The sequence below is a fragment of the Falco peregrinus genome, chromosome 7 (genome assembly GCF_023634155.1).
Source record: "Falco peregrinus isolate bFalPer1 chromosome 7, bFalPer1.pri, whole genome shotgun sequence".
NCBI classification, from domain to species: domain Eukaryota; kingdom Metazoa; phylum Chordata; class Aves; order Falconiformes; family Falconidae; genus Falco; species Falco peregrinus.
The window spans coordinates 19,944,635-19,968,739 of NC_073727.1; the positions used below are offsets into that span (position 1 = coordinate 19,944,635).

The 24,105-nt window shown below is 39.4% G+C and overlaps 1 protein-coding gene across 5 annotated transcripts in view; it reads right to left on the reverse strand.

Annotated features, from left to right (window-relative positions):
* KIF13B (kinesin family member 13B) overlaps positions 1-24,105 on the reverse strand; it is a 133,290-nt gene that overhangs the window by 69,304 nt on the left and 39,881 nt on the right. For 3 of the 5 annotated variants that reach the window (XM_055810153.1, XM_055810155.1, XM_055810151.1), the window contains exons 3-10: positions 12,367-12,382; positions 10,487-10,547; positions 8,672-8,764; positions 7,880-8,060; positions 7,393-7,480; positions 5,938-6,072; positions 3,799-3,911; positions 3,251-3,362 (exon numbers count right to left, since the gene is read on the reverse strand). In XM_055810153.1, coding sequence (XP_055666128.1) covers positions 3,251-3,362; positions 3,799-3,911; positions 5,938-6,072; positions 7,393-7,480; positions 7,880-8,060; positions 8,672-8,764; positions 10,487-10,547; positions 12,367-12,382 — 799 coding nt within the window. The remainder of the gene's footprint in view (positions 1-3,250; positions 3,363-3,798; positions 3,912-5,937; positions 6,073-7,392; positions 7,481-7,879; positions 8,061-8,671; positions 8,765-10,486; positions 10,548-12,366; positions 12,383-24,105) is intronic. The other 2 variants (XM_055810154.1, XM_055810152.1) reach the window with 1 other exon arrangement.

The window sequence follows — 24,105 nt, forward strand, 5'->3', positions numbered from 1 at the left end:
GTATTTCTGGCTCTACAGAAGCCAAGATTTTTCTTCAGTCCATCAAGGATTTTCAAAAATTAGGAATGACACTCTGCAACTGCAATCCCTGTTCTGCATAAAAAGATGAAGTTTATCAGAGGGCTGGCCAGGTACTCCCCTTCCAAATCAAACCTGAACAGTTTGGACTTCGGAAATCACCTTCGCTGCACTAATTAGCTCCAAAATAGGATTAATTCATGATTTGAATTGCAACTCTGCTCTACAGGCAGCTGAGAATGCTGTTACAGTGATACACCGTAATTCACAATACACCCATTCTAAGCTGGGCAAAGTTCCTCTTGTACTGTAGCTATTCAAAGCCCAATGCCAGACTGTCTGATAAACTTTCATGTATAAAACTGCTTGTGCTGATTCCACTGGTTTCTTTAATGGTAAGCAAGTAAGGTAGACGAACAGTAAGCAGGCCTCTCATTAGTGAAGACAGCATCTGCAAATTACGTTGGAAAGGCTGGGCTTGCATGTGATACAGACACAGGGTGGAAATAAGTAAGTTTAGTTATTTCTAAGACTAAACTAGTCTCTAGCACCAAGATTATTGTGAAAACAACTTAAAATGTAGAGATCATAAATTATATTTTTAATAGCAGCCATCAGTAACACATGCAGGTCTTCTGATTAAATTGGGAAAGATGTTTGTGCCAATACAATTTGATAAAACCAAGAAGTCAAAGCATTGACAAGCTATTTTGCTTCCTACACATAACCCGATGCCACTCTTCAAGCTCTTCTTGCAGTAATATTTTTCACCTGGTAGTTTCATCTAAAGAACCTCAAAAAAATTAAAGCGTTAGATCTCGAGCTCTCCTGAACTGTACTGGTTTCTCACATTTGGGGAGAGACCCTGTATGACAGATACTCCTTAGTGTTAGAACACATCCACTCCACTTTGGCATCATAATCAAAAGCTGAAAGCTAGCGAGAAAGATAGCCCACCATCTCACAGCTTCTACAAACGGGCCTCTCTAAATAAATAAATCCCTCCTTTGATCTTTAATTAAAAAAATGTTTAAAATTTCCCTTTTCAAAATAAAGCTTCTCTTCAATGAGCTAGTTTGTAAAAAATCCAAAAGCTCCAAACCTTTTCTTTGCACTTAACAGAGCTGGATGTTAAAGACACAAAAGAGGTTTGCCTGAAAGAAGGCAGAACAAAAGTGCACTTCTATTTATGAGCTAAAGCAAGTGCTGTGTACGGCCATCGTCATTGTAGCTACAATGCATCAGACAGGTGCTAAACAGGAATTTCAGTCTGCTTGTTGGATTTGTTTAGAAATGGAACAGCATAACTAACTCTAACAACACTAGAAATTCGTTAGGAAAATTTCCACTCTGATCGGACTACTACAGCCACATCAGGAACCCAAGCACACATGCCACTGGAGCCAACAGAAGCAAGCTGCATGCTGGTTTTGTTCCCGTCTTTGCGAAGCCAAAAATACCTTGTTTAATTACAGTAAAAACTCAGAGTAAATATATTGAGGCAAAAATTTATTTAAACACTGAAGTCTTATTGCAAGGAACACTGTGATAAGAGGATTTATTTTACTGTAGAAAAGCACAGACACTATTTCTGTTACACCATTCTGATTTTTATGTAGCTCTCATGACTGTACCATTTGATGCCCAGCATCTGTGATGTTTATACTGGGAAGAAGAGATAAATCCTATCACAGTAGTCATGCTAAAAGGTTTGTTAAAAGACAGCACTGCGAAAGATGAAGATTTGTGGTGTCAAGGGGTTACATGAGTAGGTATTTTAGTGTACTTAAGCATTGAAATCAACTCTGTTTTCAAATCTCCTTAAGGAAAATATCTTTTTTAATCTCCACACCTCTGTATAACCTGCAAGTAACTTTTTCTTTTTCTTTCCACATATGCAGTTAAGTCCTAGGGAAGTCAAATTCAAAGAATGTCTAAAAAAAAAATGCTAAAAATGGCTAGGAAGCAAAGCAAAGTTCTCAAGTCAACAAAAGTCTAGCCAGAGTACCTACAAAAGTAAGAGGACAAAAAAAGGCTGGTGGTGTTAAAAATCAGGGGTTTGCCGAGATTATATCTTTCTACTAACAAATACCTTTGTTGCTTGTTGATACAATAAAACAGAGCATAAAGGAAAAAAAATAAACTTGATAAAGTTAGTATTTCTATGAGACAAGGTTACGAAACATCCTGGCAATCAAATGTGAAAGGGAAAAAATTTAACGAAATGACAGGTTACAAAAACAAAACTGAAATAATCTACATATAACTTCTAATTCAGTAATCCTTCAAAATCCCAGTCAACCAAGACCACTCAGGCTGTACCAGGCAAGTTAATTAAAGGCAAGCAACCTTTACTTGCAGGCAAGCTTTTTACAAATAAAAGTGGCTACCTTTGTCCTTGCCACTCATTAAGAGAACAGGAAAAAATCCAGGTAACATCTACACCTAAAATCAAATTTGCATTCTCAAGATTTTTTGTCATCAGGCTACCATGCTTTATGGCCATTGAAACTAGGAAGTGGGAAGAACACTAAAAACAAATTGCCCTTTAATTCAACATACATAAAACTCATATTTAACAAGTTGTTTTTTCATTTAGACCTTACAGGTCTTCACCCAAGTGCCATCATGATACAGTCTTATTTTCCCCCAAACTAATACCAAAGAATCCTATGCAGTACAGAAAATTATTTAACTGCTCATTTCACATTCATGTGATATATAAAGCCTTCTGACCTGTTCCTCAGACTGTAAATGGCATAATGCTCTGCAATTATACTCTACTGACACAAAGTAGAGTATATTAACAAATATATTAGACAATTAGGAAAAGGTAATAATCTTAATCAATTCTTCAAAGCTAACCACGCCAGTATGTAAAATTCACAGTTGCATGTGGCAATAGGCCAACTTCAACTAGCCCCACGGTTGTATGTGAAGCTGTATGTAAACTGACCCATGACAGATAATGCCTTCTTTTGTAAATAAAAAAAAAAAAAAAAGTTTCTTATTTTTTAGGCCACTACAGGTCAGCAGAAGACAGTGGACAGTGAACATATTTAGTCTGTAAAGATAGTAATGGTTTACATCCCATTAATTTTCCAAAGACAGCTATGGTTAATATCAAAATCACAAAATGAGGCAAAACCCCAGTATTTTATTTCAAGGATTGGGACTCTTCCCTTTTACTGGCTTCTACTTTTCTTTAAAAAAACAAGAGCAGAGTACTTACTTTAAGTAACCAAGTGAGCACAGAATCACGATAAGGAACAAATTTGTTCTTGTTCTTGCCAGCAGCCTGATCTGCCAGGGCAGAAATAACCAGTCCAAGTGTTGTGAGGGATCTGCACAGAGAAAACAAGCAGCCATTACCAAGTGTAAATATTAATAAGTCAAATGCATATTTAGACAGTGACTTTCTCTCCAAAAATGAGCTCCAGGGAAAAAGTTCCTAGAACAGTTTTGATCATTCTTTTCTCACAAAAGCTCTACTCCTTGTTTTCACATACGCTTTCAGCCTTAATAATCACCTCTTCATCATGCAATTATGTAGTAGACGCAGGAACACAAGTACAGAACGAAAAATGCCAATCATTTTAAATAGGCAGAGATTTCATTCAACCGTCTAAGAGTACTGTTTGACAGAAAGAGAAGCAGAGAGAAGGGAAGGAGAAAATTGTCTACAAAGGCTATATTGACTTTATTCTATTTTACAAGTATGCTCTATTTAGCAGTCATGATTGTACCAATGAGAAAAGGAAAAGAAATAATCAGTCTTACTTGTTAATATTGCTTCCTTCTTTCAGCCTGTCTCCTGCAGCACCAGTCTTAGTTGCCCTTTCACTACCTGCTAAATCCACCAGACTCAGCTTGCCTACCTTCTCACCTGAGGTCTGCAGAAGGAACAAGAGAACAGTTACTGTTAGTTTACTCAGTTACGTAGTTTGACATACTTTCTAACAAGAACCAAGCTTCATTTCTTGGTGTAGACTGCAGCTTTCCAACTCCTTTGAAAGTCGTGGGACTTGAACGGTACCCTGTGTTAACTCATTAGCTGCTGCTTTAGCAATAATAGGAGGATTTGAAGTGAAGTCAGATACACTAATATCTTCAAGACATCTCAGAATTCTCCAGAGGAGAGGTACACAGGGCACATTAATAAAATGTTAAACCATGAAAAATGGAGACGTAAGTACAGGCCAAGGAGTTACAAACACACAGGGTTTACAATCCCACCTTGAAAACAGTCTCAGTGTTCAAGTTTCACTTGAAAAAAGTGAAAATTTCACATTTTATATCAAGTTTCTTCTGTTTTTCAGACTAAGAATGAACATGACAAGAAGCATGTTATAATTCATGAAAATTATTTAAACTGCAAACTCTTCTTTATCCTTAACAGCCTCCTAGAAAGCGATCCAAGCCATGCAAGTATTTAAACCGGTAACAGATTTTATTACAAATCCTTTTACCTCATTTGACCCAAAATTACATTTGGAATCACTCCATGAATTTCATATGTCAATTTGAAACTGAAGAGCTAATTGTGTTTGAGAACAGTTTGCTCACATCACAGTCTTCTGCAGCATCTACAACTTTTGCAGCTGTGATACTGAGATGCTAAATGCTACATTCCCCTAAATGAACAGGATAGAATCAATATGCTTTCAAAAATGTTACTCTAAGCCTCTCAAAATATAGTGGGATTATCAGGCCATACTGAAACATGTCATTTCCAGGACTGAAAGGACAAGCAGATGGGAAAACAGAGAATTCTGTTCCAGAAACACACAGTGGTGAGTGGAAGATACAGAAAAAGACAGACAATCAGAACTACCACCTTGCGTTCAGGCCAACTGTGACCACACAAAATATATGTATAGTAAGTATGCCACAGCAAAAACGGAATAACAAACTATGGCAAATCAAGGAATTTAGCACAGTATGACTGCTGATTTGAAGCACAAAGGGAAAAAATATCCAAATAAAGTACAAAGAAAATTGTTTGGATAAGAAGATTGGTAAAGACTGAGAAATGAAGAGGAAAAAAGTCCAAGTGCTCATTATGCTTCACATTGTATTCAATATTTAGGTATATACACGCCTTAGATTTGTTCTGCAGACACCCACAATTTCTCCAAGGCTCTGAAGACATTGAAGAACTGTCCAAGTACAGAATCTACCAACAAAGTTTAAAGAGTTCTGGTATGGGAGATCTATTTAAATTTTAGTTTATCACCATTTTCTGTGAGGGCCTAAATAATATTAACAGAAATGCATTTCACATGGCCCTCCAAGGAGTATTTACATATAAGGAAATGTAAAGAAAAATACTTCCACATTTAAATGTCTTTTAGAGATTTAATATATGTACATGATAATATTAATGTTGTACAACGAAAAATTTTTGAAATTTTCTGTTTTATAAAGTTCATAATTTATACATATTTGCATGAAATAACTCCTTGAAGGAGATTTCCAGATGTATCCTCAGGCATTCATCTATTTTAATTCTACATATTATATCTTTAGTTTCTGCTCCAAGTCTATACTACACACTGTTGCTTAAAAAGAAGGGTATATTTAGTTCAGATTCTAGGATTAGGAGATCTGGCACCCTCCAAGCAGGTCTGCTACAATGTGGGGCCTGCATTTTTGCTTTCCACTTCAAGAAACACATTTCACTTACAAACCTGTTAAAATTCATTTCCCTACACTGGGGTACATGAGCATCATAAGGCCTTTGCCAGACACAGCCACAGCTAACTTGATGCAGTGCTAGCAGTGCACAAAGGCAGGAGACTGGAGCAAATGACATCCCGAGGTCCCTTCCAACCAACATTTCTCTAAGTCTATGAAATATATCACGCTTGGAGGCATCTCTTGCTTTAACATTTGGACCTCGTAACTTGGTTTACTTACCCCTGATTGTACATCATAAAGTGTGTGGGTGAGGATAATCTTGAAGACTGCATGGGACCGACTGCTCTCCTCATTCATGTTGGTTGCAGCCACTGTTCGAGATTTGTTGCCCTCAGACATCAAGGACTCAATATCCTAGATACAATTTCCCAGCCATAAGCATATCTGAATTAACATTCTTTTCAATTATCTACTGAAGCAGTCTCACAAGGTACAAGCAAGCATTTCCCCACTGTTTATTCATAAAATGCAAGAAAAAAAAAATGTTGTGATCCCCCTTTTAAGGGCTAGCAATTACATAATGCTGCGATACATTCATCCGTTACCTCTACCTAGATATTAAACCATCATCAAAAATCATGCACCTGGCTGCATATAGCAATACTCAAAAGGAAAGAAAGAAGTGAGGAAACAGCAATTTGTGTTCGAACACTGTAACGTTTTAGCCCCAGCTATCAAACATATTCTTGAAAACTGCAATGCTGACATAAGGTCCAGTTTTCTAAACAGAACCACACTGAATGGGTCATTATTTTCTTCCTACGTAAAAGAGCTTATAAAGGCCTCTGATATGTTAGGTTGTGATACTTGAGAAATAGGCATCTCTCCTGCTTCAGGGTTTTAGAGTAATCCTGTAAAATAGTTAAAACTTCAGAGTCTTGGGCTCTAGCTGAATGATGCTAAAAAAATCCAAAAAACAATCAAGCAAAAGATGACCACAGACCATTTTGACTCTGTCAAATGTATGTGTTACACAAAGCTGCTGGGCAACACATAAAGGAAAAGCATGCAATGTCTTTTGTCTTAACAGAAACCACCAAAAATACCTGGAGAAACTGTAAGAGGAAGGATTGCACCATTTTCATGTTTTGCTTAAGATGACAGAATTCCATTCCACGTTTACTCATTTCTCCCACAGTACATTAATGCTTCTTAAAAATTAGGGCATTTTGTGAACACATATACAAACATTCACTATCCAGCAAGCAAGTTTCATGCAATGTTCTCAAGTATTTGCCTTGTAAACAACCATTACTTTGTAATTCCAGTGTGCCTGTGGGCTACTGGTATGTGAAATTACTAGGCAATAGCATGACAGCCAAAAAGTGACAAATGTGAAAGCCTGCCTCTGCTAAATCCTGGTTCTGTAATTGATCACAGAATGCTTTCTCATGGATACAGTGTACACTCTTAAGTTTGGGAGGAAAGCTGTTTCATTAAATAGTTGAATTACCTCCAGAATTATTCAACAGTACAGGACGAAGATGAGTTTCTACTCTTAATCCTGTTCTCCTCGGTGATTACAATTGAAAACAATCCTACAGCTCTCTTGCTCTAAAATCCATATTACTACCATGACAATTAGGAGTAGCTTCATAATTTTGTCCTGCTGAAGGGACACTACCCCCAGTGCTCAGGATATTACCCCAAACCTTTCATAAAATTGATCCTTACCTTGTAGCTAGCAACAGCTAGTTTGGATAGGCCATCTACATAGGGGCCATAAACACTGTGTTCTCTAACTTTTAATGTCTGACGGCTTCTGGTTGGGGAAGAAAAAAGTTATTTATAAGCACGTGACTGACTGAAGACAACATTCATAGAAAGTCAGTTTATCACTGACAGTTCTCAAACACGATGGTCTTACAAGTACCATAATAAAGCACAGAACAAGGACTATAATGCAAACGAAAAAGCCGTATGCCTGCATGTAAAATGCTGACATAGACACTTCATAAAAGCTAGCATTAGGGTGAGCTTACTCCAAGCTTTTAGTCCTATTACTTTATTTTGATTAAAAATGAAAGGATACCAAGATCAGGAAGAAGCAAGAGCCATCCTAAGCAAATGCCTTAGATGGGATCCATTAAGGCAAATGGGTTATGGCAAGGAAGACTGTATGACAACATATTGCTGTACTGTTGACACATGAATTACTTACCCTTTTGGGTCAAGAAGATCTCTGACTTTCTCATTGTATATCTCCATATAGGATACCTCCACCTTGAAGCTCTGCTCTTCATTTTCTTCCTTCTGTGCTCTTTCAAAGAGTCCACTGCAAAGTCTAGGGATTAATCCAGGCTGGTCAGCAGTACCCATCATTGTGTATGATTTTCCAGATCCTGTGTGAGGGAATCTATGATTAGTGTACATGCATGTGGAAACACGGACAGGAAATAGAGAGAAGAAGTAAAAAAAAAGAATTTGGAATTTCAATGAAAGACATTTGTGCAGTTTTCTACTTCAAAGTAACCAAGACAATGTAATTAAAAGGAAAAGTAAACAAAGTTTAGTTCAAACTGACAGCAAAGACTTTTTCAGATAGACGGTTTTACTGTAGGATGACAACCCACTGACACCCACATATGTGCCACACTGAGAAAAATCAGTTGCACAAGCATAATCATTTTCACACATTACATTTAAAATGACAATTAAAGATTATTCTAACTGCAGAGGCAGAAACTATTAATGATGCACTGAACTCAAGGATGATCATGGTCATTCCAAAGATGATAATCTAAAGTGTGAGAAATAAGGGCAGCCAGCAGCAACACACAAAATCCTATTTCTCATCCTGTCCACCTCGTATCTAACGTTACAAAAGAGAAAAACATTTCTTATCTACATTAAAAGGCATTTTTCCCAAAACAATGTCACAACAGCCATGAAAGAGTCTCCAGTCAGAACATAACGCCTTTTGCTTCAATAAAAAAGTCCAGAAAGGACTTACCAGTTTGCCCATAGGCAAAGATGCAAGCATTATAGCCTTCAAAGGCATTCTGAAGAATATTTTCTCCAAGGCACTTGAAAACAACATCTTGACCTAAGAAATAAAACACAAAAGCTAACATTGTAGCAAAGCAAGAGGTATTTTCCCCTTGATTTGGATTCTCCAATAATTGTGTAAAAGCAGTTAGCGTTTTCCTCCTGTTGTTGCCTAAATAGCATCCGGTATTTGCTCCCCCTGTAGGAGAAGGTCCATCAGCCAGCAGACGTGCTCCAGTTTTATGCTACTGTAAAAATCAGAAGCTGTGATTATCATGCATATACCTGTATGTGCTTAAAACAACATCCTATCAACCAAACAACTCAGAAGTTTTATCAGCATAAAATCTACTGCCAACTGCAGAATTTAATCCACTGGTGAATGACACCACCTCAAAATCCACTCAACCTGTATGTTTTAACAACTGTCAGTTGATTTTAATCTAGGGCAATTAGTAGAGCACTAGGCAATTTTACTGCATATGTATAAGATACTAAATAATACCACAAGGAGATTTTTGCAGAGTAAGAATCGTAACTATGTGAGAGATACTGTAAGATATGCATTAGCAAAATATAGGGCCTATCACTTCTTTTGTAATTGAACTAAATCTGTAGAAACAGCCTTTTGGCTCCTCTTCCAAGCAGAGGAAGAAATCCTTAATATATTTGGGTATCATCTATTTAAACATAACCTCTATTTTTAGAACTTCTTTTACAAGCAGAAGAACTAAAGTCTGAACAAGACATGGCAGAACTTAATGGACTGAGAAGTCCTCTAAAATATGTTAATGCTTCTGAAAACTTTTCCTCTCTCATTGACTGAAGTCCATATCTTTACATCCAAGTCTACTCAAAATTTTACACATGCAAAATTCCTTATCAAAATTACTAATAGTTGTGCCCAGCTAAGAACAGTGGAATGTTTTTAGACAAAGCACTTCCAACATGTAACAGACCATAATATAAGTGATATACGTGCCTCCATTAGTTTGAGAAACAAAAAAATTACCTTCTGATGTAAATTGTATGGCTGAAAGCCTCACATTTTTCTCAGTTCCTCATTAAATTACTATTCATTAGTTATTTGTTAGAGAAATTAAAATCTAGAAGCATATGCATATTTTTATTTTTGCGATTTTTTTTTTAAATGGAAACAAGCTTAACTGATTCCCAAATTTAAAAGATAAAGAATATGAAAGGAACAGACCACAAGAGTAATAAGTCCAAATACATTTCACATTTTACCATAACTATTTGCCAAAATGTCCTAATAATACACAGAAAACATTTTAATTAAAATTAAATGTATATTACCTATCCTCAACAGACCATATGAATTCAAATACCCCTATATTAAATTAGGCTTTTTTTAATACTCCATTATTAAATTCTAATATGATGCCAAGCTCCCATCAGCACTGTGAAACATGAAATTACACATAGCAATGTTCCTCAAATCCTGAAAAGGATCTGATGTTTTTAAAATTATGGACTTGGAACAGTATTTTAAATAAAGAAATAAATATGAGTAACCCGTTATTGTGATGGATTTCTCAGTTTCCTACACTGCAAACAGGTAGCAATGTCTATTGCTATTATCGTCTTTAGGGAAGAGAAACAGGAATGATTGAAAGGTTTCCTTTTTCTTTTGACAACAAGCACTCATATAGGGGGAGGCACTTCATGCCATATGGTCTGTGCCCTGTAGCAAATACTGTATTTTAATTAGATAATTCACACTTGAAGACAACTAGCACAAAGCTACAGTAATTATTACCTGCATATTTTTCTTTGACAGATTCATCCATAGACCAAAAGCAGTGATCGTAAGCAAACACCTGTAGGAAAACAACCAGGAGGACACCTGATAAAAACTGTTGCCAAATCAAACATATCAGCTGTATTTCGTATTTCGACAGTGCTGTATCATGTGGCTAACACCACGCTCCTTGGGGCCATTCTGAACACAATACACATTCCCACAGAATCACCAGTTTTCCGAGAGCTGCCTAAACAAACACCGCATCTTCCTACATGCAAGTCTGTTCCTTGTTTCTGTTTGTTCCTTGTTTTTGTTTTGTCCTTTCTACTATGTGAATCCTACTCTGTGCTCCCCAAAAACTCTCCATGGAGCAACCGAGCAGATGTCAAGGAACTCTCCTTACCTCCCTTTAAACCCATCCTTGCAATTCATTTTTCACAGGACTTTCTATTTTCCAGACTGACAGATGTCCCCTAGCTGTTTCTGCCTACCATCTCCCCAGGTTTCTTGTCTGCATAAATTAAAAACACGCCTTAGGGTAGGAACCTCTTTCTGTGCAAGAGGAGTATGTATTTATATACTGCTGACAAACACAGGCAGTCATAATTCAAGTCTAATACTTGAACAATATAGAGCAAATTAGTTTTATCATGAGAAGAGCAGCACTATAACCCTTTTAAATAGAAAAGTTTAAATTTTGTGGTAAATCTATTTAAAGGTCCACAGGCACTTTTCATCATGAAAGCTGACCTCAAATAAGATGGTGCATGTTTTGTAACATGCAGATGTTTGTAAAAATAAGTCCCCTGGGTATGTATTTGTAAGAAAAAAAATAATCAGGGTAATATCTGACCTACATTCACATGAGCAAGATTTACTCTGTTGGATCCAGGAAAAGGGAAGTGCAGTGTGTTGCTCTTTGGGCTGCTTATTTCTCCTGTAAGCTTAACAAAGGCTGCTCTTTCCCCTTCACATGTTCTGCACTGCTACGTAGCTGATGTTTGCATCATTTCAGACCACGCTGGCAGAGCAAGGGCACAATGCCAGCATCTCACATCCACGGTCTGAACCCTCGTTCCATTATTCTTGAAGATTTCATTTTACCTGTTAACACATTTTCGTGTTCCATTTTAGTGAAGAAGCCACAAAGCAAATCTTCCTCAAGCATTTCTACTAATTAGAAAAATTATGCAAGAGTTGAAAATCCGTACTACCAAGACATCCAAACTTACTAGCTACATTTATGAAAATGCTCAATATAGCAAAATCATTGAAATTTAAATACTTTATCCTCAAAGATACATTGCTTTTTTTTATTTCCTATACTACATTTGTGTCCCAGCATCAAGAGATAAAAGTGGTTAATTTATGTCCTCTAACTGAGGAAATAATGGCTTGTTTATTTAAAATCAAGGTTTTTTGAATTTATTATAAAATCAAACATATTATAACAACATCCTATGCCTTCAGCACATTTAATAAATCATCGACTATATGACCACATCAATAAAGCTGAATCCTAATACTCTGGGGCAGAGATAGTGTCTTCATACAAAATACAAAGTCAACGGGATCATAAGCTGTAACAACAAAATGAGTTTGCTTTCACACAGATACCAGAAAATGCTTTTAAAAGCCCACAAATAACAAGTAGTCTTCCATTCACAGTCTGTAATGCTGAGTATGTATGTTCTCATTTGTTCCTGTGACTCATTTTTTGGCACAGGCTGTACAGTGCTCTTCTGCAGCAAGGAGATGCTTTGAGTTTCTTCCTCAACAGCTGATCAACTACAGAGTTGTTTTGCAAAATGCTTTTAATATTTGGATAACCCAAGACCGAATAAGCCATATGACAATTTTCATACACTGATTTAATGTGCAATAAAAGCCCTTACCTTTGGTTGGGTCCTACTGTTCCCCAAGCATCAGGAGCAGAAAGGATTTGGTACAGAGTCAGGGTAAAAAAAAAAAACAACAGAAAGACAAAGAAAAACAAAGACTTAGTTGTAGTGATTTTAGCTTAATTACTTTACCATTAATACCACATCACTGAAACACTGTATTTAAGAAGTTCATTTATCTCCTCATATCTCTCCTTGCTTAAAGATCCCAAGTAATTTTACAAAAAAAGTAAGTTGATTTTCAGTTCAAAGTCAATGATTTTCCTCATGCTGCCACCATCTCTTTCTCATTCCCAGGTGTTTTTTTCTTGTGAGATCTCTCTCCCTCTCTAGTTTTCGTGGGCATCACTGTCTCTCAAAAACAAAGTACCCAAGGAACATAACAATTTCCAAAACCACTTGAACAGGAGCTTCAGGAGAATTATTCAGGAGGAAAATTCAGAGTCCAACCCTTGGACTTGCCCAGCTCAGCACTCTTCACAGTTGCTGGGACAGCAGAGCAAACATTTGTTTCCCTAAAAGAATGAGCAGAGAACAGCAATTCCCTTAATCTGTTATGTGCATAATTTAAAAGTTTGTTTGCGTTTTTGGGGAGGTTTTGTTTGGTGGGTTTTTTTAAACAATAAGTACAAAATTACTGGAGTGACCTTTAAAACAACAGCACAACATCAGTCAATGTCCCGACAGCAGGTTACGCAGCCTCCCCACATACAGAAGACTAGAGAAATGCAGCAAACACAGCAACAAAGAACCGATATTCCCCTTGTCCTGGACCTTCCAAATGAGATTAGGAAGCTCTAGACATCAGTGACAAGTAAAGTCTTGTGACAAGCATCACTGATTTTTTTTGAACAGAGCAGGAGAAAAACATGGGAGCCTGCAAGATTACTCTCAGAGTTCTTGCTGCTCACACGTGTTGAGAAGTGAGTTTAAAAATAGTAATTTTGCAGCACTGTCTCTCAAAAATAATTATTTATTAAGCAAGTCCATCATCTCTTTTTAGTCATGCTTGGATCTAATATGCACATCTATTTGACATAACAGGAACAATGGTGACTTTGGATAGCAGGCAGCGTGACTCGCCACGCAGGATGATTATTCAAGTCAGGATTACCCCCTGACAGCCACGGTGCAAGGTCATTCAAGTAAGCAATTACAACATGACCACTTTTCCCCTGCCATCTGGCTAAGTTTGAATAAAAGTGCTCCCCAGGCCCTTGGCAGCACGCTGGGTACAGACTCTCAACTGTCGCTGTTGCTCCCGGGTGGGTCGTAGATATGGAGACGTATTGAGGGAATCTCCTTCACCAGGGCTTGGATCCAGACACCAGACACCGAAGACACCAGAGAACCTGTCTGGATTACTCTTAAGAGAGATGTAAGAGCATTTTTTTGGCTTTCTGTGCTTTGAAATGCTAGTGGAGCATTTTGCTTAAGGACTTCACTGCAAACTGCCAAGCGGCTTTGAGGGGTGCTCCTGCTTACAAGGCAGGCTTATTCCTCTTCCCACAGAAAGATCACTCTCATTGTAAAATAAAGAAAATAGTAAGCATGGGTTCTGAGTTTGAGTTTAGCACTCACAGATGTGACACCACTCTTAATTCAACAAGCAGTTATGCTCATATTCCCCAGCCCAGTTCCAAGGCAGGATTATACTGTGACAATGCAGTTGATCTTTCCAGCCCTCAATACAGGATGTATTATTGAGTATTTGGATTAAAGCAGCAATAAGGGTATAATCTCAGAAGTCTTATCACATATTCAATTTTAAGAGGATGGATTATGCTAGGCTATGCAAATCATCAAGCTTAGTTCAGACTAAAGGTCTTAAATTAAGCATCTCATTTTCTAAAGAGCTGCATAAACACACAAAACCACATCTCACAGCCTCGTTTAATCCAAACATCAAGAGGAAATGGCCTCAAGTTGTGCCAGGGGAGGTTTAGATTGGATATTAGGAAAAATTTCTTCACCAAAAGCATTGTCAAGCGCTGGAATAGGCTGCCCAGGGAAGTGGTGGAGTCCCCATCACTGGAGGGATGTAAAAGACGTGTAGATGTGGCACTTGGGGACATGGGTTAGTGGTGGGCTTGGCAGCGCTGGGTTTGTGGAGAAGCCCCACATCTAAGAAACCCAGCGTACAGCATTTAGGATACAGCACAGCTACCTAGAGCTGTAGCTTGTTCTGTGTACTTTGGACCAAGAAGGGAATAAATCAGACAGATGTTTCCCTAAGGAAAGCATTAAGGGTGCACACTGTATTATGCAGCATTGTGCTGTGCACATACAAACCCTTTAATGCTGCAGCTGCACACGATAGCTGGGCCCAGAAACCCATGAAAAGATTTTTCAGCCTGATTCAAAATCCCACGGGAAATTAATAGATACGGGGATACAGCACCCACAGCAGCCTGCTTAGCGCTGGCAGTGCTGGGTGTTTATAGAGACTCCACGCCCGAGTGCAGTGCATTGCTACAGTCCATCTCAGAGGTGATGAAAATTTAAATACCAAGCAATAGCATCACCTTCAGAGCAGGGAAGTATCTCCTACAACAAAACATGAATGACAGCAATGTATGCAAAGAACATTTCCTGTGGTTAAAGCTGGCATTAGCAAAAAAAACAAACCAGAGGATCCTAATACTGACAACTTGTAATTGTAATGAATAGTAAAAAATCATCAGTAGCTCTGAAGGAGAAAAGCTCATGTACAGTTGTGTCACCTGCAAACCACTCACTCCAAAATCCTTGTCCAAAGCAATGTCTGCAAGGTAGACAGTAAATAGGGGCACACAGTGAAACGGCTGTTGCAGGATTCTCAGGGCAGCTGTCCGCAGCTCTCCAGCAGTTACCCTCTAGGATGCTGCCATTTCAGAGGTGCAGGTAGGACTTGCTACTGTTCCTTGGCTGACAGCCAATAATTCATATCGATCTCAAATGCAACAGAGAGGTCCAGGATAGGAAGGGAAAACTTATCTTTTAGCTCCTGAAGGACGTCACTGAGATGTTTTCAGCTACGTATTTTCACTTGAATCCAAACTGACAGGACTTTCTTTCACCAACTCCCTCCTTTTATCTTTTTTCAATTCAATGTTGAACAAAAATAGATGAAATCTAACGTAACTAGGGTTTCTAAAATTAAAAGGGAGGAAAAGAATACTCTAAAACAACTGCCTATATTTATTACTATTTTATTTGTTGCAGCCAAGTCAATATATATATGCTGTTTTGAGAATAAAGACACGATGCCCTGAGTAATCATTTCTTATTAAGCTAGGTCTTCCACAGTATAAGCTTCTTGACCCGGACACATTTACTTTCATATAAAAATGCTAGTGGTTTCACAGATCTCGGGCACAATTTAGAACACTGGATGAAAACAGAGCAGTTCCCAGCTAAGACCATGTATGTCCAATACTTCTATTGCTTCTAGTTTGTGGGGTTTTTTTTAAATAGGAGAATATCCAATAATTAAATTATATATTCAAGCACAATAAACTACTCCGTTTCACAGCAGTTATTAGTGCTATTTTAATAACATCTCAGATCAGTTTTTACTCCGGCTTTCCACATTCAAAAGGAGAGGGAAGGTATAGCGACCCAAAGTATATTTGAAATTTTGCAAATCCTGTGGGGAAAATGTTACTGGGAAGAGATGAGGATAGCTCAGACCTTATCTATTATGTTTGGCTGACCCAACAGCTCAGAGATAGCAGCCAGCTGGCAAATCAGCACATGCTCTAAATCAGTCACAGCACATCTTGCTTCTTGCCTAAATCAGAAACGGGCAGATGGGGCAAACAGGAGGAGAAAGGTGGGAGGTGGCAAGTCAGAAAGCAGGGAAAAGAAGTAGAGAGGTTGTAGGACATGCTCTGACATCACAGGCATGTTTTTTCTTTCTTTTTTTTTGTGTGGTTTTTTTTGTTGCTGTTGGGGTTTTTTTGGTTTGGGGTTTCTTTGGTGTGTGGGGTTTTTTTTTAAAAAAAAGAATATTTGCTATGCCAACAGTGACCGCAACAACATCCAAACAATAAATTTGGCTGATACTGCTCAGTGGCACAAGGCTACACTGGATTTACAGAATTGAAACACATCATTTTCCCATTTTCAGAAGCTTCTGGAATAGAAAAATACAACAAGAAATTGAGGTTAAAAAAAGTGAGAGGGAAAAATTCCAACAATAACTATATATTGTGAAAGTCTCAGCAAATGTCCAGAAATTCTTACTGCTTTCTACTTTCAATTTTCCATAACCACTGCAAAACCGGCATATCGAATTCCAATATAATTACTGTTATTTTATGCCATTCAGCAGAAATGGCACAGCATAAACTCTAGAAAGTAGCTAAAAATGCAACTAGAAGAACATACTGACCAAGACCAACTACTTGACCTAACAGCAGAAAGGTGTCAGTGTCTCTCAGCGATCACTCCGTAAGACCATATCTTTATGCTCCCCAGCTGAGTTAGTTTGCTTTAAATCAATTTTTAGTCACACACATTTTATTAAAAGTAAAGTTTGCATCATATGTCACAGCGATTTACCCTTCAGATGCAGGAAGAACCCCACTTTGTAGTAAGTTTATTCTTTTAAAAGTCTGTACTGGTTCAGTCCAAACCACTGTGTTTCTGATACTTCTTAAATCTAGTATCGGGTAAACTGTTCGTACCCCATGCTCACAGACCCTGTTCTAACTCCCACAACCATGATGCCTGCTCCACACTTCCAAAAGAAGATGGAAGAGAAATGCTATGTTGTAACTGCACCTTCAACTCTTGCTCAGTGCACATGGGAGTACCAACACAACAGGACAAGCAAGGCCCAGAGCCAGTGTTGGTACCAAGTCAAGGACACTCCAGCATAGCACCTAAAGGACAAACATCTGCTGAACTCCAGAAGTCCCTTCCAACTTCAGCCATTCTGTGATTTTATAAATGAATTGTTACAGAAAAAAGTAGTACAATAACCGTGCTACATTCTGACACAGAATCACAGTGATTTGGGTTAGAAGGGACCCCTGGAGCCCACCCAGCCCACCCCCTGCTCAAGCAGGCTCTCCTACAGCAGCTGCATAGGATCGCATCCACGTGGGCTCTGGACGTCCCCAGAGGAGACTGCACAGCCTCTCTGGGCAGCCTGTCCCCGTGCTCCGGCACCCTCAAGGGAAAGAAGTTTTTCCTGCTCTCCCCACGGAGCTCCCTGTGCTGCAGTTTGTGCCCGTTGCCCCTTGTCCTGTCGCTGGGCACCGCTGACAAGAGCCCGGCCCCGGCCCCCTGACACTGGCCCTTAAGGTACCTGTGCGCATCGCTCAGGTCCCCTCTCAGCCTTCTCCTGCCCAGGCTGAACAGCCCCAGCTCCCGCAGCCTTTCCTCACCAGGGAGATGCTCCAGCCCCTCATCAGCTTGGTCACCTCTGCTGGCCCTTCTCCAGCAGCTCCCAGTCTCTCTGGAACTGGAGAGCCCAGCACTGGACACAGCACTGCAGATGCGGCCCCACCAGGGCAGAGCAGAGGGGGAGGACATCCTCCCTCGACCTGCTGGCCACGCTCCTCCTCATGCACCCCAGGATCCCACCGGCCCCTTGGCCACGAGGGCACACGCTGCCGGCACATGGGCAACCTGCTGCCCCCCAGCACTGCCAGGCCCTTCCCCGCAGAGCTGCCCCCCAGCAGCTCAGCCCCAGCCTGTGCTGGTGCGGGGGCTGTTCCTCCCTCGGTGCAGGACCCTGCGCTTGCCTTGGCTGGACTGCATTAGGTTCCTCGGCCCAGCTCCCGACCCTGCCCAGGTCTCGCTGCACGGCAGCACAGCCTTCTGGGGTATCAAATGCACAACTGCATCATATATCAGCTATTCCCTGAAACCAAATAACTAATGCTACACTGGGCAGAATTAGTTGTCCCCACAGACCTTTCTTTCCTTCCTTTCCCTGGTTAAGTATACCCCATACAGTACCTGGATGAAAAACCTTGAACCATAATGCTCAATTTCTTTTGTGACTTTTGTACAGTGTTTTCCCTTGCTCCTTCTCACTCACCCACTTGCCATGAGCTTTCCCACTCAAACACAGCAGGGTAAGGATGCTTGGGAACACCTCGGAAAAATCAAATACCACATGCATAGAACCTTAGGGCAGAGCTTTACTAAGCAAATGTAGACTCTGTCTGAAGAGTGATGGGTTGAAAGGTAACGGATTTCATGGATTGAAGCGTTTTTCAAGAAAACACATCATTCAAAAAGATTGTTGAGTCTGACCCCTAGCTGTATCCTGGAGGGTGTATATAAATACTGGGCATAGAGTGGAATACCAAAAGGACCTGTGCATTGCTCACACTGTCTCGGCATTAGAAATCTGCTTGTAATGGGAGGCAGGATTTAACAAACCATACTTTGCAGTCTTTTATTTTGGAACAACTGGGCTTATGATTTGCCAGTTTACCTTCCACCATGAAGAAGCAAATGTGACCTCCACTGCACTACAGGAGATTCCTAGTGCGAAGGAGCTGGTAAGTGGTGTAGGAATTACTGAAGGGGTCTAGCACCATCAGGTCTCGAGGCAGACAACTTCAGGTACACCAGATAAAAGATGCAAGCACAAAAAAAAAATGTCAGGAAGATCTTGCATTTGTTTGAAGTTTGGGAGCCCAACTATCTTCCTGAAGTAGATCCTTTAATTGGTAGTATTTTTATTCCTATATGAATAAAGGATTCAGAATAAAGTTTTTTTAAAGAGGCAGCAGTTAGTTTTACTCTTTCAATTTCAGCTGCAGAATTTCTTTCCTGACATAAAAGCCAGCCAATGGTGAAATAAAATTTAGACAATAAATTAAACTGTTTTACTAGCACAGGCATAACTGAAAGACCACAGTATGACAACTGATAAGAAATTGTAAAATTAATTGAGAAGCTGTTTCCCCTCTTTCCGCCTATCAGACAAATACAACTTGCAACACATTTTGGTGCTGCTGCTAGGTATACAACAAGAGGAAACATCAACTTAATCAAGTTTGGTAACTTCAGGCTTCTTTATCCTATGAATCATTGTCCCAGAACACTTCAGAAGGTGAAGTGCTTAAGGTTGTTGGGTTTAACTGTTTTTAAATATTCTTTCCCCATTTTTACACATAGACTGAGCAGCATCAAAATGCTGAGTCCAGCTAGACTCCAGCTTCTGGATGATACCATTCAATCAATACTATTCTTATGAAGTCACAGTTTTACCTCTATAGCAATACTGAGCTCTTTGGGAGAAAACCACATTTGCCCTGTTTGAGCAAAAGATTTTTTGCTAACAGAAACAGTCTCTTTAAAACAAAATCCCCAAATACGTCAAAGAAAATGAGAAAGAGCATACACTGTTCAAAGCCTAAACTTGTGTAGCTAAAAGGAACAAAAGTAATCACTGTTACTTGGAAAATTCCTCCAGTGCTCCAAGAAATTCCAGGCATAGTTGGCGGTTACTTAGTTTCTACTGACAAAACTAATTTTTGCCAGCTCACTCGGAAAAAAAAAAAAAAAAAGCCCCAAACCCAAGAACTCAGGCTGAACAGCATCTTTGTGGGTTTGGGGTGTTGTCTACTTGAAGCTAAATTTTCTGTTTTGTTAGTACAATAATCTGCTTAGTCCTGACCACGTTCAAATGGTGCATGTATCCCATAAAGCTTGTGTTATGACAAGGGGATTACAATTTTATCCTTTTGTTTGTAAACACTTAGATGTTGGAATACTATTGTGCTCTAAAGAATGTTTGGTGAACAGCCAGTACCCAAACTTTCTGTTACTATTGTGAATTTCAGTATTTTTTATTAAAGCCTGATGTAGCTACCTTTTTATAACCAGGGGGGAAGCCTTCTTATGGTTTGGCAGCCTATTAATGCCACTGAGAGATCTCCAGATGGAAACAGGACCATCCCAGCTCTGGGATTTGGCAGAAAACCTGTTCTGCTCCGGGACAACTTCACAACTTGTTCTAGTCAAACATGATCTCCAGCCAGCCCAGGAGCTGTGTGATGAGCTCCCAAAGAGGCAGACAGCACAGCCTGTGTGAGTCAGCATGTGTATAGGTGTACAGAAATACCTCCTCCTCCTCCATCTCCTCCTACAGCATCAACTAGTGCAGGCACCTATACACAGTGTACTCATCCAAGATAACCTTTAGCTTAAGGCATGGGGCTAAAAAGCCTAGTCATTGTTATGCAGGATTAATCCTAGAATGATCTACTGTACACTACGGAAAGCAAATACTTCACACTAAAAGCAGTCACTAAAATGCCTCCTCAAGCCATAGGCATATAGGAGGAATACAAAGTCAGAGCACTATATTGCAGGGTACCAAATCATTGGAAAGCATTTTGGAGGAAAATCTCCACATCTGGTAGAATAGCTAGTGTGATAATTGTGTAGAAAAGCATTCCCAATGTGGACGTCGTTACGAGTTGTAAAGACACTTTCAATAACAGTATTTTATAGAAGGGGGGAAACAGTTTGTCTTCACAAGGCACCTTTTTCAGTGGCACAACACAGTCTGTACAAACAGCAGTTGTATGACAGTAACTGTGCCATTAGAATTACTTTATCATACTTATGATCAGAAAAAAAAGCCCAAACCCTCAACAGTATGACTATATGAAGAATGGCAAACTCAACACATCAGCATCTGACATCTCACTTGGAATTCTTCAGGATTATCACCAGAGCTACCCCAAATGTTGCAGCACCGAATAGCTGATTCTGTAGTTCCCTTCTCCTGTAAAAAAACCAAACTCGGACAACCCTTTTTGGCTGTAATATTAGAATCTTTTATTATTAGATACCAGATTCTATTATTAGATATTAGAAGGGTTTTTTTCTTCTTACTAAACTATTACCTGAAAACATACACATACAGAACTTTTCATTCAGAAATGAAGATTTGTTTGGTGGTGGTTGTTTTTTGGGGGTTGGGTTTTTTTTTGGGTGTGGGTGTGTTTTTAAAAAGCATTTTACTTTCCAATTAGATCAGTTTCAGCCTGCCCCCTTCACTTTCCCCAAGCTCCTTATTTCCAGGGATCCAAGACTCCCAGTTCAAGGCTTTGTTCAGTTAGCCCTAGTTCCTGTCAATACACAGAATTAATCTGCAATTCATGCAGAAACCACGTTATAAAGCTCCAATTTCAGAACAGCTATCATTCTGAATTATTTGGGTTTTTTAGCTTTTTTATGAGCAATTTGACAAATCATCATGCAACATGCAGTGCAACTTGCCTAATGCAAAGACAAGCTGCAGAGAAAGAACTGTGTTTATACCCCCTTAACTCCAGCTTCTTTGTAAGACTTTAAAATGCCTGTTTTGTAATTGTAGGTTTTCCCTACATCTTTTCTTGGGTGCCAGGTAGTATTTAGGAGAGCTCAAGAAGACAGCCATGAATGATTAAATTCTTTCTCAGCAACTTTCTTCAGCTCTTTGAGATTAAGTACACCAAGCACATTCAGAAAACAACGAGAATACTGTAAGCACAAAGAGAATCTTCACCATAAATTTAATACAGATTTTTTTTTTCTTGGTGAGACCTTTCCCACATCAAATAGCCACGCCCTACTTCTATAGCCTTCTGCCTAGAAAAGTGTTTTTGTCTTCTGTGCATGCATGTGTGTGTGTATTTTATGGCAGAGCTACCAGGACAGAGGACCTGTCACCAGATCTCCGGGGGGGTGGGGGGGTGGGGGGGTGGGGCGGTGGTGTTCAAGAAAAAAAATGAAATCTTTCAAAACAACTTTTTCTATGTTTGTTTTCAGTCAGGTAGAGCAGTCTACAGCAATGTTTTTGAAAGATTTGTCTCACTTTAAAATGATCTCAAGGCTTTGCAATTCCTTGTTGCAAGATGTTTCTTCTTACAGACTCAGAAAAAGGGTAGAAGTTGGGAACAAGCCAAACCAGTGCTAGTACCTCCTCCACCAACAGAAACTGCACAACCTCCCCAGGCCTCCTCCCTGCTCACTTCCTTTGTGCAGGATTTAAGAACTGTCAACACTCGCTCACTTCACAAAGAAAAACTTGCTGACACCCACAGAAATGTTTAAGGTAGCTCTACTGGCAGCCAAAAGTAGAAAATAAGCGGGGGGTGGGGGAGTGGACACAAGTCCTTTATGAGCACCTAGGAATTTATCCATGACAGGGCATTTTAGGAACTCTCTCAGTTCCACTAAACGTGTATTTCCTCCTTTTGTAGATCAGCCAGCCGGATCATTCAAGTCATGACGTCATTAAAGCCTCTATCTTAAACTAGTTTGTCTGTCTTCCTTGAAAACACAAATACATCATCTAGAAACATTTTGTAAGATAGCTAATTTTTCCCCGCCCCACAGACTTGGTTATTTACATACATGTACCTACACACAAATGTGTGCATCCAATACCCTTCGACAAAAGAAGCATCAACTTCAGCACCTCCTCCCTGCTTCAAGCAAGGAAGACAAAATGAGAACAGTCCATGATGAAAAGCAAGAGCTGTTTGCAGGAGTGTGAAAGGATCATTGAGAAAGTTTTGGTGATGTTTTTGATTTCTTTCAAATACACACTAACTCCCTCCAGACACAATGTGTAGACAAGGTGTCACTCCTGTGCTTAAGTGTCTCTTGCTAATTCCCTATCTACTCTCCTTCCACTGAATTACTTTGACCATGAAGCAGCTCTATAGTGTAACACCTGCTACTATAAATTTTATGCTGTAAAGACCACATCCTCAAAGAACTTACGGTCATTTCTCTCATGATTGTCCATGCAATTTATGTCAGATAATCACAAAAACTGAAACTCAGGAGACACCTTCCAGGCTGGTGGTCAAGAGAATAAGTCAAACTAATTCCTTCACCTTGTTTTTTGGTTCCACAAATATGCCTTGTCTTTAAGTGAAGAGTAACATCCTCATCTCTTTGGAAAGGGTGATGCCTGTTTGAGGAGACGTATGAACTCAGTTCTCTGACTTCTTCAGGAAGTCCACCAGCCACTACACAAGTAGGCAATGTTTGAAACAGCTGCAGTTTAAAATAGAACAATGCTGTGGCCACATTTTATAAAAATTCAACCTTAATGGTGTGTTTAGTGTATGCACAGTGTATTTGCAAGGCTGGGAATTTCATTGGATATAGTGTCCAGTTACTCTGAATCTTGGAGCAATTTCAGCATCACCGGGTCTTCAGCTGTTCAAGAGGGCAGTTCTGGACACATGCACAGTGCAAAACTTTATACCTCAGAGTCATTTCTGGTGCCTCCGGAACTGGGCAGCTGCTAAGCAAAGCATTGTTTTCATGTGGTAAGTCTATTCATGGCCTGTTTTGGATCCAACTCTAAATTAGGGACTCAAACAGCATTTAAACTACACACAGAGGCTGGAAACCACAAATTATGTTGATCTAATCATGCATAGGGAGGAAGAAGAGCTGTAGGCAAGAAGGGTTGGTTATTAGCATAAAACTTATTTGTCTTGCTTCTATGGTTCAGTAACCAGAATTTCTTACTTCAGCATATACATGCTTCATGGTCACAGTGATAAGCCAGAGGTTGCTGCACAATGTCTATGTACTCTCAACTCATACCTCCCATCGACATCCAAGGAGCCTGAGAGGCAAAAGAACAGCACAACGCATCTGAACCAATCTAGTAAAAAAGGAATCCAAGAACGGCAGCTTGTCAAGACACTAGCATCTCAAAAAGAGCACTTCAAAAAAATCTTGACATATATTAGAAGCCTCAAACAT